The 18,868-nt window shown below is 41.7% G+C and overlaps 1 protein-coding gene across 4 annotated transcripts in view; it reads right to left on the minus strand.

The window, feature by feature from the left end:
• Positions 1 to 18,868, minus strand: part of CLDN10 (claudin 10) — a 121,730-nt gene that overhangs the window by 16,178 nt on the left and 86,684 nt on the right. For all 4 annotated transcript variants that reach the window (XR_003941955.1, XM_030201376.1, XM_030201375.1 and 1 more), the window contains exons 2-3: positions 688 to 849; positions 513 to 594 (exon numbers count right to left, since the gene is read on the minus strand). Coding sequence is in view for 3 of the 4 variants with exons in the window: in XM_030201376.1 (XP_030057236.1) it covers positions 513 to 594; positions 688 to 849 (244 nt within the window). In the remaining variant the exon portion in view is untranslated. The remainder of the gene's footprint in view (positions 1 to 512; positions 595 to 687; positions 850 to 18,868) is intronic.

Raw genomic sequence — 18,868 nt, forward strand, 5'->3', positions numbered from 1 at the left:
TGCCAGATATTTGTGACCTGGATTGGCCACTGTTAGAAACAGGATGCTGGGCTTGATGGACCCTTGGTCTGTCCCAGTATGGCAATACTTATGTACTTAAGGCTGGGGTAAGTTTATCAGGACCGTTATCTGGATACTGGTCTGAAAATCGCTGGTACCCAGATTACAGCCAGTGGCCTCAATATCCAGCTATTCAGCACTGGTATCAGGTGTGGCGCATGAAACTTCCATGGCATCCAGCACCTAAAAAAAAATGCTGACTGCCCTGGGCAGAATTTTGACCTCTTTGTATTTTAGTTTTGCACTTTCTTCTTTGAGTGAATACGGATTGACCCTGCGGTACTATAAAATGACTCTCCACCTTGACCATGACATCTAAAATAAACTGGCAGCTGTTGACATGAATAGCATTAGAGTTTCCTTTGTCTATTTGAGTGAAATTGTTGAATAAATTACAAAAATGCTATCTTTTCTTCATGTGCATTTGAAAGGACACAGAAGGGGATACTTACTTTTGTGAAATAAAACTGGGATCAAAATATTCTGATGTAGTTCTTTGGGCATACAGTGAACAGCCAGTTAGAGAGCACAAACCTGGAAGGCATGAGAATGAAAAAAAATAAATGAATGGGATCAGTATAGAATATAAATATTGGTTTACTTTACATATTATGACTGAGGACTTACCAGAAAGTATAAAAGTTACACCAGCTGAGCAAGCAATCTTAGCCTTCGTTCTGTCTGAACCTCCAAGTTTTGTACATTTCATTCCAACCAATGCAAACATGGTGCCGAAAAACCCAAGACTGATGGAAGCAATCATGAGTGCCCTACAAACCTGGATATGATCTGGAATAACAATGTGAAATTTATCTTTCAGAGTAAGTTATAAGTATTTATTATTACTAGCGCTTATATAGTGCTACCAGTTAACATCCACTACTACTACTACTACTACTTATCATTTCTATAGTACGCTACTTCCATAGATCACTAGGAAGTCTGTCTTAGATTAAACTATTTTTAAAGACCTATGATTTCCTGTAGCACTGAGGGGTATATTCTACTTTTAATAATACAAAATTCTGTAAAAAAAAGATAAAAAAAAAACATTTTTAGACCATTCTACATTTGTATAGATATGCATACAATTTATGTATCATGTGATAAAGTCAAATGACTATCATAGTTCAATTTTTTACATTGCGGGTCCATCATTATGGAATATGCTGCCCTTTTGAAGCTGAGAAAAATCCAGGATTTGAAAGAGTTTAAAGAATTAAAAACATTTGTTCTTGTAGGCTTATGATGATTGAGTCAATTAAGAGACAGGATTATTTGCCTTTGTAATGGATTGATTGTATTTTTACCAGCTGATCTCTTTTTGAGATATTTTCATGTATGTTATGTGGTGAGTTGTATTTTGAAAAGTTTATATTATGTACATGAAATCTGTGATTCGCCTAGAACTCTGTGTTTGTGTGGAATAGAAGGTTTTAAAAAAAAATAAAAATATGATTCCTTAACTAAAACAATTTTAAAATGTTTATTCTACATGGTTGGCTATTTTTTTTCTCATTCTCCCTTTCTTTATTATTTTCTCTCCCTTTTCATCAATTTATCTTTATTTTGTTTTCTATATTCTCCTTTCTCTTCTTTCATACCACACCCATCTCTCATTGGAGTCTATCTCTCTCCTTTTCAAAGATACATCTTCTCTAACCTATCTCCACATTACTAGCCTCTGTTTCTCCCTTCTTTCAAGTCTCTTTTCTTTTCTCCTTTTCCTACTAATACCTTCTTGCCTCACATTTCCCAACCAAGGAAGGGTTGCCAACCTTTTGCCAAAGAAAAACCCAACGCCTACCCGCTCCATGCTCTGTCCATGCCTACTACTACTACTACTACTACTACTATTTAGCATTTCTATAGCACTACAAGGCATACGCAGCGCTGCACAAACATAGAAGAAAGACAGTCCCTGCTCAAAGAGCTTACAATCTAATAGACAAAAAATAAATAAAGTAATCAAATCAATTAATGTGAATGGGAAGGAAGAGAGGAGGGTAGGTGGAGGCGAGTGGTTACAAGTGGTTACGAGTCAAAAGCAATGTTAAAGAGGTGGGCTTTCAGTCTAGATTTAAAGGTGGCCAAGGATGGGGCAAGACGTAGGGGCTCAGGAAGTTTATTCCAGGCGTAGGGTGCAGCGAGACAGAAGGCGCAAAGTCTGGAGTTGGCAGTAGTGGAGAAGGGAACAGATAAGAAGGATTTATCCATGGAGCGGAGTGCACGGGAAGGGGTGTAGGGAAGGACGAGTGTGGAGAGATACTGGGGAGCAGCAGAGTGAATACATTTATTGGTTAGTAGAAGAAGTTTGAACAGGATGCAAAAACGGATAGGGAGCCAGTGAAGCGACTTGAGGAGAGGGGTAGTATGAGTAAAGCGACCCTGGCGGAAGATGAGACGGGCAGCAGAGTTTTGAACCGACTGGAGAGGGGAGAGGTGACTAAGTGGGAGGCCAGCAAGAAGCAGATTGCAGTAGTCTAAACGAGAGGTGACAAGGGTGTGGATGAGGGTTTTGGTAGAGTGCTCGGAAAGAAAGGGGCGGATTTTACGGATGTTGTAAAGAAAGAAACGACAGGTCTTGGCGGTCTGCTGGATATGAGCAGAGAAGGAGAGAGAAGAGTCAAAGATGACCCCAAGGTTTCGAGCTGAGGAGACAGGGAGAATGAGAGAGCCATCAACAGAAATAGAAAACGGGGGGAGCAGGGAGGTGGGTTTGGGGGCATAGCTACGTGGGGCCATTGGGGCATGGGCCCCCACAGATTTAGTCCTGTCCCCCTCTACTTTTGACCCCACTGCCAACCCTCCCCACCACTTTTGACCCCCCCCCCACCGCTGCAAGGTATCTTTGCTGGCGGGGGTCCCCAACCCCCGCCAGCCTTAGTCGTCTTCAGTGCTGGTCTCCAGCGCATTCGCTCACTTTGCTGATCTGTGCTGTGAGTCCTGATGTCCAGCATGTCCTGCACGTTCCTTTAAGTGAAACTTGGCATGCTCAGTTTCACTTAAAGGAACGTGCAGGACGTCAGGACTCACAGCACAGATCGGCGAAGTGAGCAAATGTGCTGGAGACTGCTGACGCTGAAGACTAAGGCTGGCAGGGGTTGGGGACCCCCCACCAGCAAAGGTACCTTGCGGCGGCAGGGGAGGGTCAGTGGTGGGGGAGGGGGTCGGCAGCTGGGGGAGGCAGGCTAATATGTGCCCCCCACCACCTTGGGCTCTGGACCCCCCTCCCACCGAGGTCTGGCTACGGACCTGTGCCCCTCTGTTGTCCCGCCTTCATGCCATGCTCAGGTCCCTTGCCAAACCCACTGCTGTACTCTTCTCCTGCCCCTCTACAATTAACTGCCACATGTACATATGTTCTATGATTATTTCAAAAACTTTACATAACAGAAACAGAGTAAACAAACTGCAAAAAACAAACACATTCCGGACTTATATATTGTAGAAAACATGTCATAATAAAGAAGTACTACTAATATCCAGGGCAGAGGAGTAGCCTAATGGTTAGAGCACAGACTGGGAAACAGAAGGCCCAAATTCATAATCCCACCTTGTCCCCTTCTGGCCTTAGGCAAGCCACTTAACCCTCCATTGCCTTGGAATGGCCAGGGGTGAAACTGGCAACCTCACCCCATTCAGGATCTGTCATCAACTATCGCAGTGACCCCATAGGCATTTCCCAGCTTGCTCCTTGAGGGCAGCAGGGACTTGAAAGAGAATGTCCAGAACTCAAATAGTAATAACCCAACCTATAAAGAGGCAGCACCCTAGAATACCAATATATTTCCTGCTGAACATACAGAATGAGTCAGACTGCTACAAATCCCTGCACACAAAATAAACACTAGCAGAATACCACACCTTGGTCACATGCACAAAACACACAGGCAGACCATCAACAAATACGAAACAAGAGACAACACATCAGTCATGCTTAGTCATTGCAGCAATGGTACAGGACCAGGTGCCATGCATTCAAGCTCTTTTGAGACCTCTATAAGTGCGGAATCTGGCCATTAGGTGTCACCCTTAAAAAATGACCGCACCTAGAGTATTGTGTTCAATTCTGGTCGCTGCACCTCAAAAAAGATATTGTGGAATTGGAAAAGGTGCAGAGAAGGGTGACAAAGATGATTAAGGGGATGGGACGACTTTCCTATGAGGAAAGGCTAAAGCAACTGGGGCTCTTCAGCTTGGAGAAAAGGCGGCTGAGGGGTGATATGATAGAGGTATATAAAATAATGAGTGGAGTGGAAAAGATAGATATGGATCGTCTGTTTACGCTTTCCAAAAATACAAGGGGGCATGCAATGAAGCTGGTGTGCAGTAAGTTTAAAACAAATAAGAGAAAATTTTTCTTTACTCAGCGTGTAATTTGACTCTGGAATTCGTTGCCGGAGAATGTGGTTAAGGTGGTTAGCTTAGCAGAGTTTAAGAAAGGTTTGGAAGGCTTCCTGAAGGAAAAGGCCATAGAATGTTATTAAATGGACATAGGGGAAAATCCACTATTCCTGGGACAAGCAGTACAAAATGCTTTGCTCCATGGATCTTGATTGTGACCTGGATTGGCCACTGTCGGAGACAGGGTGCTAGGCTAGATGGACCTTTGGTCTGTTCCAGTGTGGCGATGCTTATGTCTTATGTCCTATGTCTTAACTTGGGGAGGGGGGGGAGGTGTGCGTGAATGTTGCTAGCTGCTTTTCTTCTTAGTATCTCAGGAAACGGAAGACCTAATTTAGGGGCCCTAGGCCTAATGCATGCCTGCAGCAGCTTAAAATGGTGTACTGCAGGATGTGCTCAGGCATCCTGTGGTAAGTTCCAAATGTGCGCATTCTAAAATTGTTTTTTTTTTTGAGGGAGGCATGACTGGGCGGGGGCAGAGAGTGGGCATTCCTGTGCTAATCATTTAGCGTACGGTAATATAGCTACTCTAACTGGTTAGTGCAGGAATAGTGCATGAGCCCTTACTGTCTACAAAATGGGTGGCAGTAACTGCACATGTGCTAATTATTTTTAATGACCACACGCTAATGGCAACATTAGCGTATGGCCAGTAATATAGAAAAAAACACTTGTATTGCTGTGGTAAAAATAGGCTTAGCACATGGGCAAACCCCACTCTAAGGTCACAGCTCAGTAAAAGGACTTGTTAGATACTGAACTGGAACCTTCTGTATTTTAAGTGCACAGCATTGCCACTGATCCATCAGGCTAGTCCACAGTATTTCTAAAGAATATATTTTTTTAGGTAGCTATTTGCTCAGAGAAGCTATGACGTATGTTTTGATCTGATATGTACATCTGCTTTAATGTGGCTATATTTTATGATTTATGTACGACAACTAAATCATAGGAAATGAGATTGTGGGGCTCATTTTCAAAAGAGAAAAATGCCCAAAATTGGTATTTTTGAAACCTGTTTTGCAGACATCTATCTATGCATTTCGTATGCACTGAGTCTAAATCACAAGGGCGCCTGTTGGGGGCATTTTGAAGGCGGAAGTAGGGAGGACTTAGGGTGTGCTGAACACTTGTATGTTTTACAGCCATAATGGAACAAAACAAAAAAACATCTAGGGTGAAAACTTCAATGTTTTGGTCTAGAACTGCTTTTCTAATGAATAAGATACATAAAGGTACCCTAAATGACTAGATGGCTATTGGAGGAATTCAGGGATGACCGACCCCCCCCCCTTAGTCCCCCAGTGGTCACTGACCCTCTCCCACCACCAAAAAATGTGAATAAAAATAGTACTCACCAGCCTCTATGACAGCTTCAGATGTTATAGCCAGGTCCATTAGAGCAGCATGCAGGTCCCCAGAGTAGTGTAATGGTGGGTGCAGTGCACTGTAGACAGGTGGACCCAGGCACCTTTTACACTTGTGGTAGAAACTGTGAGCCCTCCAAAACTCAACAGAAACCCACTGTACCTACATATAGCTGTCCCCTTCACCCATAAGGGCTATTGTAGTGGTGTACAGTTGGGGGTAGTGGGTTTTTGGTAGGTTTTGGAGGGCTCAGCAGATGAGAAAAGGGAGCAGTGTTGAGATGTACCTGGAAGCATTTATATGAAGTCCACAGCAGTGGCCCCTAGGGTGCCCCATTGCTCTCCTGGAATATCTGGGGAACCAGTCTACTAAAAATGCTGGCCCCTCCTACATCCCAATGGCTTGATTTTGTGCATTTGGTACATTTATTTATTTTATTTATTTATTTATTAGGATTTATTTACCACCTTTTTGAAATAATTCTCTCAAGGTGATGTACAGTAAGAGTAAATCAAACATAAGCAATAGATAATTACAGCAGTAAAAATATTCAAATAACAATACAATATATGACGTGGTATACTACTTACAATGTCAACACAATATGTAATAGAACATCCAAAGTCCAACTTAGATGTCATATTGAAAATGCCCTTCCACGTGACACAAGATATTTTAAACCTCTTCTACACTGTTTGATGCACCAGGTGCACAGTTATTTCAGAAAATATTTTATAAAGTTTGGCCATAAGATGGCAGGGTTGTGCTTTATATTTTGATTCATTGCATCCTGTAGCGTGATATTTGGTTTGTTATAAATTTGTTTGAGTTCTGAAAAAGCAAAATGGTCTGTCAATGGCACTTGAAACCACATTGAGATTAAGCTGATTATTTTGAACTATGATAACCACAAATTAAGGCCATGTTAAAGCAATAACATGTCTTATTTCCAAACTAATGTGTTAATTGCCAATAATACAGTCCATGCATCTATCTATCTATCTATCTATCTATCTATCTATCTATCTATAAGCACATAAGCACCGCCACGCTGGGAAAAGACCAAAGGTCCATCAAACCCAGCACTCCGTCTCCGACAGCGGCCAATCCAGGCCCCAAGAGCCTGGCAAAAACCCAAAATTTAATAACAATCAATGGACTTTTCTTTAAGGAATCTATCCAGACCCCCTTGAGGGCAGCTTTCTGTAGAGCGCTCCCAGCCACAGTCATCGCTACTGCCCAGATAAGTGCCACCGGTTAAACTATGGTTCAGCAATAAGAAATAAAATATTCCCTCTTCATAGCAAAGAGAAACCATAAATATAATGCATACTTGTTAAAGACTATTAGACCTTGGAGGGTTTTTTGACTCATGAGGAGCTCATGCAATATCCACATCGGGAAGAAATTTCTGTAATAGTGGATACAAAGCATTCAACCATTCACTGTTTATCTGATTTCAACAGAGAATGTTGAGCGTCTGAAGTCTTTTTCCTCCAAGTATAAATTGGGTAATGAAAAAGAGAGGTTCACTCGCGTATTTAAGAGTTACACTTTAGTTTGTTAGCAAGTGCCATCGATATTTTGAATATATTAAGAGAAACAATATGCTACTGCATGTCCATTATCTCACATCCCAAAAACAACATGCTACATATCCACAGTATCCAAGATTAAAAGCCAGGGAGATGTACAGCCATGACCCTTCCCGTTGATTTCAGTGCCCCATACAGTTTTTTTCCTTCCTTCTGCATATGAAACATCTTTTCCATACCCAGTTTATATCTACCAGTATTTTTTAAATTAACCCCACACAGAACAAAATCAACCCCCTGTGATCCTGTGAGCGAGGGTTGGGGGGGGGGGGAATGGAGTAGTCCTGCACAATAACACAACCAGATAAAGGTGTAAAACTAAAAATAAGTACTTTATTAACAGAAAACCTGAGGCCTGTTACATCACAGGGCCAGGAACACAGGTGAAAAGTCTTTGGTTTAACAAATACAGTCTTATCCAGGGCCTGTAGCTGACAGGGCCCAAAACGAGTCTGAGGCTGTTGTCTGCCACACCCCAAGCAGCCTCTTATTTCTTCTCTTTCTGTCTTTGAGTTCCAGGTCTGGCTCTAGCCCAACTTCGGAGCAAAGTTTACAAGTCTCAAGTCAAAAGTGGCTTTCCTCAGCCAAGTCATGGTCGCGAGGCATAAATTGTATAGGCATATGGTGGGCCTTCCACTCTTTCTTCGATGGGTCTCTTCAACCCCAGTCAGGCCCTACCTGTTATACTTCCTCTTTTTCTGTACCCTTGGCTCCACCTCTCCCATCTCACTTCTGTGGGTGGGACTAATGGGTTTAAAGCAGCTCAGTCTATCTGAGAGACTATCCTTAAGGGTGAGGGGCAGTATTCTGTATACCACCTCACACGCCACTTCTCCAGAGGTACATCAGTCTGTAACGGCTCACTTTGTTTCTTTCCAGTTGGCAGATAGTATATTGAAACTACTGGTGGTAACAATTCTCTTAATATCTCTTAAACATCTCTCTGGCTGAAACATGAGACAATATGGGAAAGTTTAAGAATCTTAAATTCACTGCATGAAACTTATTTCCCAAATTTTCCACTTTCATCCTAATATTCATTGAATCCAGAGAATATTTATCGACTTTGCTCTCAACCCTCTTCATTGCTTGGGCCACAGTATTAATATGAGGAGTAAGAAGCTTTACCAACTTCATTCAGTGTGTCCCAGATGACCTCAAGTGTAGTTTGAGTAGGACAATGATGAAGAAATTGAGGCATCATAACTCCTGAGGTTGATTCATCTATAGATTACAGTAAAGACATACCTGGCTCGACAACCACCATATTGCCTCCTGCACTGGGCTCAGAAGTATTTCCTAGCTCTGAAATGCTAACACAAGCTTGCACTGCTTCTTGCAGTGTTTCTGAAAAGAGACCACTCCAATTTTACCATCTTCGGGTGACTGCAGCTCGACTACTTTGGTTGAGGCTCTGTCACCAAAAGCAACAACAAAGCTATCAAAAAGCGGCTGAGAGGTGAGTGCCTTAATTCTGGGGTCTGCAAGGTGTCTTGTCCTAGAGAGAATCTCGTAACTCCTGCTTCCATAGAGCTCTCAAGCAGGCATTTCACTCCTGGATCTGGCTCTCCTGTTCACAGCAGAAATGAATCAATTGGCACAAAAACCCCAGGCTTGGAGGGATTGGCCCAGGTTTTCCCTCAGCATTTCAAAGCAGCAAACCAGGTCAGACTATTATCTCCATCTTAGCTCTGCACCCTCAACCCATTTAGCTCTTGATGCAAGGATTCTACACCCTGCTGCAGAGATGCTACCTCCTGCATGAGGGAATCCAATTGGGTCAGCAGCATCTTAGTCAACTCCATCTGTCATTCCTCTAGGGTCAGCTTGAGGAACCTTTTGTTCTGTACTATAAGCCAATTCCCACAGGGAGCAAGTTTTACTGTGCTTTGAGCTGCCTTATGACCACCCTGTGGATCTGCACTTGGGGAACCTTGAACAGGCTTCAGATGGTCAATATAGGGCGGGAGTCTCTGCTCACACCTTAGCAGCCTCTTCTTCAGCATTACATGGGGCAGAGCCAACAGCTTTTTCCCCATGGTGCTGCTTCTCAGCTGTTTGATCACCTTGCTCCATTTACCTCTCTTCAGGTCTCCTTGATCACCTGATCATGTGGCATTTCATAGCTGCACCTGGCTACTCACCATCAGAAGCTGGAACATTGGCTGCAGGTAGGAAACAACAGGACACAGTCAATATCTTATCATCACTGTCATATACATATGAAATGACTGCTGTGATACTGTGAGCGAAGGTTGAGGGTGGGCCTTCACAATATCACAGCTGGACAAGGTTGAAGACATGAAATAAGTGTTACTTCACAGGCCCAGGAAAAAAGTTAAAGTCTCTACTTGAGGGGGGAAAGTGTTGGCATAGGCCTGTGGCTAACAGGGCCCAAAACAGTCTATGGCTTGGGACTGCCACACCTCAAACACAGTTAAGTTTCTCTCTCTCTCTCTGGTTGCCCAATCCCAAAGTCCTCCATTCCAGGGAATAGAGAGGATGTAATTCCTAATGTATAAAACACAGCATGTAAAGGCTCAGCCGTCTGGTGGCTCAGGCTTTCATGATGAAGTATGTACGATCTTGCACACTGAAGGTTAACCAATCCACATGGCTACAGGTTTGTTATATATCTGGCATTACCAGCAGTGACAGCATAACATGCTACAAATGCCTAATATGCACTACAGACATCAGAATGCATGCATGCAATGCAGACCATGTAGCAAGAGTAGCAAATCATCTGAATTGGATGGTATATATCCCAGAGTACTGATGGAACTGAAAAATGAACCTGCAGAGTTAGTGTTAGTAATATGTAATTTATTTTTAAAATCAAGCATGGTACCAAAAGATTGGTGGGTGGCCAATGTAATGCCAGTTTTAAAAAAGGTTCCGGGGTGATCTAAGAAATTAAAGGCCAGTAAGCCTGACATTGGTGGTGGGCAAACTGATAAAGACTATTATAAAGAAGAAAATTACAGAGCACATACATAAGCATGGATTAATGAGACAAAGCTAGCGTGGATTTAGTCAAAGGAAATCTTGCCTCACCAATCTACTACATATTTTGAAGGGATGAATAAACATGTGGATAAAGGTGAGCCAGTCGATATTGTGTATCCGGATTTTCAAAAGGCATTTGAGAAAGTACCTCATGAATGACTCCTGAGGAAATTAGAAAGTCATGGGATAGGAGCTAATGTCCTATTGTGGAATATGCACTAGTTAAAAGATAGAAAACATTGAGTAGGGCTAAATGGTTGGTATTCTCAATGGAGAAGGGTATATAGTGGGTTTCCCCAGGGGTCTGTGCTGGGACCTCTGCTCTTTAACACATTTATAAATAATCTAGAGATGGGAATAACTAGTGAGGTAATTAAATTTGCTGCTGATGAAATGTATTCAAAGTTGTTAAATCACAAGAGGATTGTGAACAATTGCAAGAGGGCCTTGTGAGACTGGGAGACTCGGCATCCCAATGACAGATGACGTTTAATGTGAGCAAGTGCAAAGTGTGATGCATGTGGGAAAGAGGAACCCAAATTATAGCTATGTGATGCAAGGTTCCCCATGAGGAGTCACCACCCAGGAAAAGGATCCAAGGTGTCATCATTGATGATATGATGAAACCCTCTGCTCAGTGTGCAGTAGCAGCTAAGAAAGCAAACAGAATCCTAGGAATTATTAGGAAAGGAAAAGAAAACAAAACTGAGAATATTATAATGCCTTTGTATAGCTCCATGGTGCGACAGCACCTCGAATACTGTGTGCAATTTTTTGATCACTGCATCTCAAAAAAGATATAGTGGAATTAGAAGAGCGATGAAAATAATAAAGGGGATGGAACAACTTCCCTATGAGGAAAGGCTAAAGTGGTTAGGGCTCTTCAGCTTGGAGAATAGTTGACTGAGGGGAGATATGATAGAGGTGTATAAAATACTGAGTGGAGTGGAACAGGTAGACATGAATCGCTTGTTTACCTTTTGCAAATATGCTAGGGCTAGGGGGCACACAGTGAAGCTACTAAGTAATAAATTTAAAACAAACCAAAAAAAAATATTTCTTCACTTGACATGTAATTAGATTAATTGAAAATGGCTCTGAGTTGGATTAGCAATTAATTCTTAGACTGTCATTGCAGGGCAGGAAGCCCATACTGTTTGGATATAGACCTACGTTTGAAGATAAGTGATTTGATAAAGTTATTGGGACAGTCTATGCTGAGATTATGTCTTGAAACTGTGGATTGAAGCTCAATAACTTTTTTGTATGGACTTTTTTGAAAGAGTATTTTACACCAATGGAGTTTTTTTTTAGGACAATCGATGGTGATTGTTATCTTATGAGGTCCTGAGTTTTCATGAGGACTCACACTGTTTCACCGAGGTCCTTTTCTCCATTTTACACTGAGTAGTTTTCATTAGTTGCTTTCTAGTTTCTGGGAGATGATTATATAAATGTAGGTTGTTATTTTCTCTCCACTCTAGATTTTGTTGGGTCATGTATTTACATAAAATTATACATGTCTTATTTATATCTCAGTTAGATTATGGCAATGCTTTATATGCAGGAATATCAACCAGTAACGTAAAGCGTTTACAAACATTACAAAATAGAGCTCTTAGATTATTGGGAAGTATATATAAATTTGATCACTCCACTGTTGATACAGTTTCATTGGTTCCCAGTTAAGTACAGAATTAATGTTAAGATTTTATGTATGGCCCATAAGGCCTTCTACCTACATCAACCACCTTATTTAAGTTCTTTGGCAGTTCCTTATACCCCTAGAAAATTTTTGAGATCATTGCAGGATATTAGGATAGTAGTCCCTCATGTAGCAAAAGCACATTGTGAAGTAACACATGAAATAGCCTTTTTTTTTAATTGTTTGTTTAGCCCCTTCCTTATAGAATGGGCTACCAAGATACATTAGAGCTGAAGACAATTTTAAAAAGTTCAAAGTGCTCTTAGAACTTTCTTCTTTCAATTAGCGTTTGATTATAGAGTTGGACAATGAAGGAAAGGTATTTTAGGATTCCTGGTAATATTGATCCAGCATATTTATGTGAGCTTTTTGGTTTTGGTTTGTATGCTCTCAATTCATATGTAATAGGTCTTTCCTGTCATTTTTATGGAGTTCCTTTCTATTTTGTTTTGATGTTTTCTTAGATTATTGTGAACCACTTAGATCTTATAGATGTCTTGGCGGTATATTAATTTTAATAAACAAACATACATGGCATTCAATACATTGGTAAATTTTTGCATGCAGCATCATTACATTATATTACATTCTGTTTTATATCCCACCATTACCATCAAGTTCTAAGTGGGTTACATATAACAAGACAGCTAGGACATTCTCCTAGGATATTATTAACTAAAGATGATAATCAAAAGATAAATTTTCTAAACAGAATGGTCTTTAGACTTTTTCTAAAGGAGAGATACGAATGGGAAGAAGACAATTATACTACAAGGTCCTTCCATAGTCGTGCCGCTTGAACTGCCAACAGTCTATTGAAAATTGAAAATCTCCTTAGCCCTTTAGTTGTTGGAAAAGTAAAAAAGCAATTAATATCACCTCTTCTGGCTCTTTGAAATGAAACAAAGGAGAAATGAATTAATAAATAACTAGGAATTTGATCATGTAATGTTTTATAAAGAAAACACACAAATGTGAAATTTACCCGAGCCTCTATAGGCAATCAATGTAATCTATTATAAAAAGGAGAAACACTGTCATATCTGGAAAGACCATATATCAATTTGACTGCAGTATTCTGTTTTTTAAATAAATATTTTTAAATTAATGTTTGGTACTGCCCAAGTATACTACATTACAATAATCAAGTGATGAAAGTATCAGTGAATGAACCAATCATTCAGACTGAACCAAGTTAAACAATTTCCTTATAAAGCATAGTTTTTTCATCATAAAAAAGCATTTTTTATAACCAAGTTTATGTGAAATTTTAATGAAACAGAACTTTCCAAATAAACACCAAAAAATTTAATAACGGGGGAAAGAGTATAAACTGTATTATTAATTGTAATCGTTAAAGGATTTAGATCTGGATGGTAATTAAAGAACAAAAGTTTAGTTTTCTCCGAATTAAGCTTTAACTTATGATCCTGCATCCATCCTTCTACCAGCTTCATACATATTTGATCATTTGTATTATCTAAGTCAGAGATCGATTGTATAGGAATTAGTACTGAAATATCATCAGCATAGATGTAATGAATAAGGCCATGTTTCTCTAATAAAAGGCTTAGCGATTGCACGAAGATGTTAAAACCGGGGAAAATAGAGAATCCTGCGCAACACCACAAGGGTTTCTCCAACTTTACTCTATACAATCTACAAGTAAAAAAAAACTTTAAACCAATCCGGTACAACCCCTGTAATCCCTAAATCCTCCAATTTATATAAACGAAGGGAATAATCCATGAGGTCAAAAGCAGCTGGTACAGGATCCAACAAGAGAAGGAAAACTTTTAGACCTTGTCCTTAGTGGAGCACATGATCTGGTGCAGGAGGTAATGGTGCTGGAGCCGCTTGATAACATATGATCATATTTGATATCAGCTTTGGAGTAAGTACACACGGGAAATCCAATACGTTAGCATTTAACTTTCAAAAAGGAGACTATGATAAAATGAGAAGAACAGTGACAAAAAGAACTTAGAGGAGCAGCTGTGAAGGTCAAAAATTTACATCAGGCGTGGATGCTGTTCAAAAATACCATCCTGGAAGCCCAGGCCAATATATTCTCAGCCTTATTTTCGAAAGTGATGGGCGCCCAGATTTTGACCCAAATCAGGAGATAGGCGCCCAAATCGGTATAATCGAAAGCTGATTTTGGGCATCTTCAACTGCACTCCGTCGCGGGAACGAGCAAAGTTGATAGCGTGTCGGAGGCATGGTGAAGGCGGGACTGGGGTGTGTTTATTGGCCGAGGAGAGATGGGCGCCTGCGGCCGATAATCAAAAAACCAAAAGCGTTTTTAGCACGAATTTAGGTCACTTTTTTTGACCCAAAAAAGTGCCCTAAATGACCAGATGACCACCAGAGGGAATCGGGGATGACCACCCCTGACTCCCCCAGTGGTCACTAACCCCCTCCCACAAAAAAAAACAACTTTAACAACTTTTTTTTCCAGCCTGTATGCCACCGTCAAATGCCATACCCAGCTGCATCACAGCAGTATGCAGGTCCCTGGAGCAGTTGTTAGTGGGTGCAGTGGACTTGAGGCAGGTAGACCCAGGCTGATCCCCCCCGCTACCTATTACACATGTGGTGGTAAATGGGAGCCCTCCAAACCGCCCCCAAAACCCACTGTACCCACATGTAGGTGCCCCGCTTCAGCCATAAGGGCTATGGTAATGGTATAGAGTTGTGGGCAGTAGGTTTTGGGGGGAATTTGAGGGGCTCAGCACCCAAAAGAAGGGAGCTATGGACTTGGGAGGTATTTGACTTTTTTTGTAATTGTTACAAGTGCCCCCTAGGGTGCTCGGTTGGTGTCCTGGCATGTGAGGGGGACCAGTGCACTACGAATCCTGGCCCCTCCCACAACCAAATGCCTTGGATTTGTTCGTTTTTGAGCTGGGCGCCTTCGGTTTCCATTATTGCTAAAAAACAAAACCGCCCAGCTCAAATCCGCACAAATCAGATGCATTTGCCGGGCACAAACCGTATTATCGAAAAAAAAGATGGGCGGCCATTTTTTCGAAAATATGGTCTGTCCCGCCCCTTCACATACCTGTTCTCAGACATAGATGCCCATGGAGATGGGCATTCGCGTTCGATTATGCCCCTGTCTGTGTATTAAAAAAGGAGGAAGGAAGACCAAACAACAGCTGGCATGGTTAAAAAGTGAGGTGAAGGAAGCTATTAGAGCTAAAAGAAAATCCTTCAGAAAATGGAAGAAGGAACTGACTGAAAATAATAAGAAACAGCATAAGGAATGTCAAGTCAAATGCAAAGCACTGATAAGGAAGGCAAAGAAAGAATTTGAAAAAAAGATTGTGTTGGAGGCAAAAATACATAGTAAAATTTTTTTTTAGGTATATTAAAAGCAGGAAGCTGGGAAAACAATCAGTTGGACCGCTAGATGGCCAAGGAGTAAAAGGAGCAATCAGGGAAGACAAAGCCATAGCGGACAGATTACATTAATTCTTTGCTTCGGTCTTCACTGAGGAAGATTTGGGAGAGATACCGGTGCCAAAAATGGTATTTAAAGCTGACGAGTCAGAGAAACTGAATGAAATCTCTATAAACCTGGAGGATGTAATGGCGCAATTTGACAAATTGAAAAGTAGCAAATCTCCTGGATGGTATTCATCCCCGAATACTGATAGAACTGATAGATGAACTTGTGAAACTATTGTTAGTAATATGTAATTTATCTTTAAAATCAAGCATGGTTCTGGAAGATTGGAGAGTAGCCAATGTAATGTCGATTTTTAAAAAAGGTTCCAGAGGTGATTCAGGAAATTATAGACTGGTGAGCTGGTCAAAATAGTAGAGACTATTATAAAGAACAAAATTAGAGAGCATATTCAAAAGCATGGATTAATGAGACAAAGCCAATATGGATTTAGTGAAGGGAAATCTTGCCTCACCAATCTATTACATTTCTTTGAAGGGGTGAACAGACATGTGGATAAAGGTGAGCTGGTCGATATTGTGTATCTGGATTTTCAAAAGGTGTTTGACAAAATACTTCATGAAAGACTTCAGAGGAAATTGGAAAGTCATGGGATAGGAGGTAGTGTCCTATTGTGGATTCAAAACTTGTTAAAAGATAGAAAACAGAGAGTAGGGTTAAATGGTCATTATTCTCAATAGAGAAGGGTAGATAGTGGGGTTCCGCAGGGGTCTGTGCTGGAACCGCTGCTTTTTAACATATTTGAAAATGATCTAGAGATGGGAGTAACTAATGAGGTAATTACATTTTCTAACAACACAAAGTTATTCAAGGTTGTTAAATCGCAAGAGGATTGTAAAAAATTACAAGAGGACCTTGCAAGACTGGGCATCTAAATGTCAGATGACATTTAATGTGAACAAGTGCAAAGTGATGCATGTGGGAAAGAGGAATCCGAATTATAGTTAAGTAATGCAAAGTTCCACATTAAGAGTCACCGACCGGGAAAGGGATCTAGGCATCATCGTTGATTTTACGCCTCTGCTCAGTGTGCCTTGGTGGCTAAAAAAGCAAATAGAATGTTAGGTATTATTAGGAAAGGAATGGAAAACAAAAATGAGGACATTATAATGCCTTTGTATCGCTCCATGGTGCGACCGCACCTCGAATATTGTGTTCAATTCTGGTCACCGAATCTCCAAAAAGATGTGGAGGGGCATAATTGAACGCGAACGCCTATCTCCATGGGAGTTTATCTCCGAGAACGGGACCGTGAAGGGGCGGGCCGAACCGAATTTTCGAAAAAATGGACGTTTTTGAACTGGGCATTTGTTTTTTTTTAGCAATAATGGAAACTAAAAACGCCCAGCTCAAAAACGTCCTAATCCGAGCCATTTGGTCATGGGAGGGGCCAGGATTGGTAGTACACTGGCCCCCCTGATATGCCAGGATACCAACTGGGCACCCTAGATTAGTGCGGTGGACTTCAGAAAAAGCTCCCACATGCATAGCTCCCTTACCACGAGTGCTGAGCTCCCAACCCCCCTCCCCCACTACCCACAAATGTACAACACTACCATAGCTCTTAGGGGTGAAGGGGGCACCTACATGTGGGTACAGTGGGTTTTGGAGGCCTCCCATTTACCAGCACAAGTGTTACAGGTGGGGGGGGGGATGGGCCTGGGTCCACCTGGCTGAAGTGCACTGTGGTACCCACTAAAAGTGCTCTAGGGACCTGCATACATGCAGGCCTCTAGGACTTGTTGCTGCTGTATAACATTGGCACAGCAGTTGACACCTGAAGACTAATCTCTCCGAAAACGTCCTTTATTGGAATAACCGCGTTTACTCACAGTTAACTGCAGATCAGAGGTTGTGCCCCACTGGCAACGAATCTGGCTGGTACTGAGATTAGCAGTAGGTCAGAGCTGACAGAATGCTGTACAATGCCCTCTTTCAGCCACATTCAAGGTAATAACTAAGTTCTCTAACGTGGCTAACACAGGAAAGGGAACTAAAACTGGCTTACAAAATGGCCACTACCGCATGGACTACAACAGGAAACACAACAGGGCACACTCTGACCCAGTAGGCAGGGGGAAACTACCAACATCGTGAGATTGTAACACAAGCTAACACAATACCCTACACCCACCACAATGCAATGCTGATGTGACCCTGTACTGCACCCGAGAGCCACATCTGACCCAGGGAAAGGCTGTGACAGGATCTAACACATTCTGCTGTCATGGAGGTGGGTACGGCATTTGAGGCTGGCATACAGGCTGGAAAAAAAGTTTTTAAAGTGGTTTTTTTTTGGGTGGGAGGGGGTTAGTGACCACTGGGGGAGTCCGGGGAGGTCATCCCCGATTCCCTCCAGTGGTCATCTGGGCAGTTGGGGCACTTTTTTGGGACTTGTTCGTGAGAATAAAGGGTCCAAAAAAAGTGACCCAAAATCGCGGTCAAAACGCCTTTTTTTTTTTCGATTATCAGCTACAGACGCCCATCTCTCCTCGGCTGATAACCACGCCCCAGTCCCGCCTCTGACACGCCTCCGACACGCCTCCGTGAGCTTTATTCGTTTCCGCGACGGAGTGCAGTTGGAAACGCCCAAAATTGGCTTTCGATTATACCGATTTGGGCGCCTTTGTGAGAAAAACGCACATCTCCCGATTTGGGTCAAAATATAGGCATTTTTCTCTTTCGATTATAAGCTGGATAGTGGAATTAGAAAAGGTACAGGGAAGGGCGACAAAAATGATAAAGGGTATGGGACGACTTCCCTGTGAGGAAAGGCTAAAGTGGCTAGGGCTCTTCAGCTTGGAGAAAAGACAGCTGAGGGGAGATATGATAGAGGTCTATAAAATAATGAGTTGAGTAGAACGGGTAGACATGAATTGCTTGTTTACTCTTTCCAAAAATACTAGGACTAGGGAGCATGCAATGAAGCTACAAAGTAGTACATTTAAAATGAATCGGAGAAAATATTTATTCACTCAATGTGTAATTAAACTCTGGAATTCGATGCAAGAGAATGTAATAAAAGTGGTTAGTTTAGCGGGGTTTTAAAAAGTTTTGGATGGCTTCCTAAAGGAAAAGTCTATAGATCATTATTGAAATGGGGAAAATCCACTGCTTATTTCTAGAATAAGCAGCTTAAAATATATTGTACTGTTTTGGGATCTTGCCAGGAACTTGTGACCTGGATTGGCCACTGTTGGAAACAGGATGCTGGGCTTGATGGACCTTTGGTCTGTCCCAGTATGGCAATACTTA

The sequence above is a fragment of the Microcaecilia unicolor genome, chromosome 4 (genome assembly GCF_901765095.1).
Source record: "Microcaecilia unicolor chromosome 4, aMicUni1.1, whole genome shotgun sequence".
Lineage (NCBI taxonomy): Eukaryota > Metazoa > Chordata > Amphibia > Gymnophiona > Siphonopidae > Microcaecilia > Microcaecilia unicolor.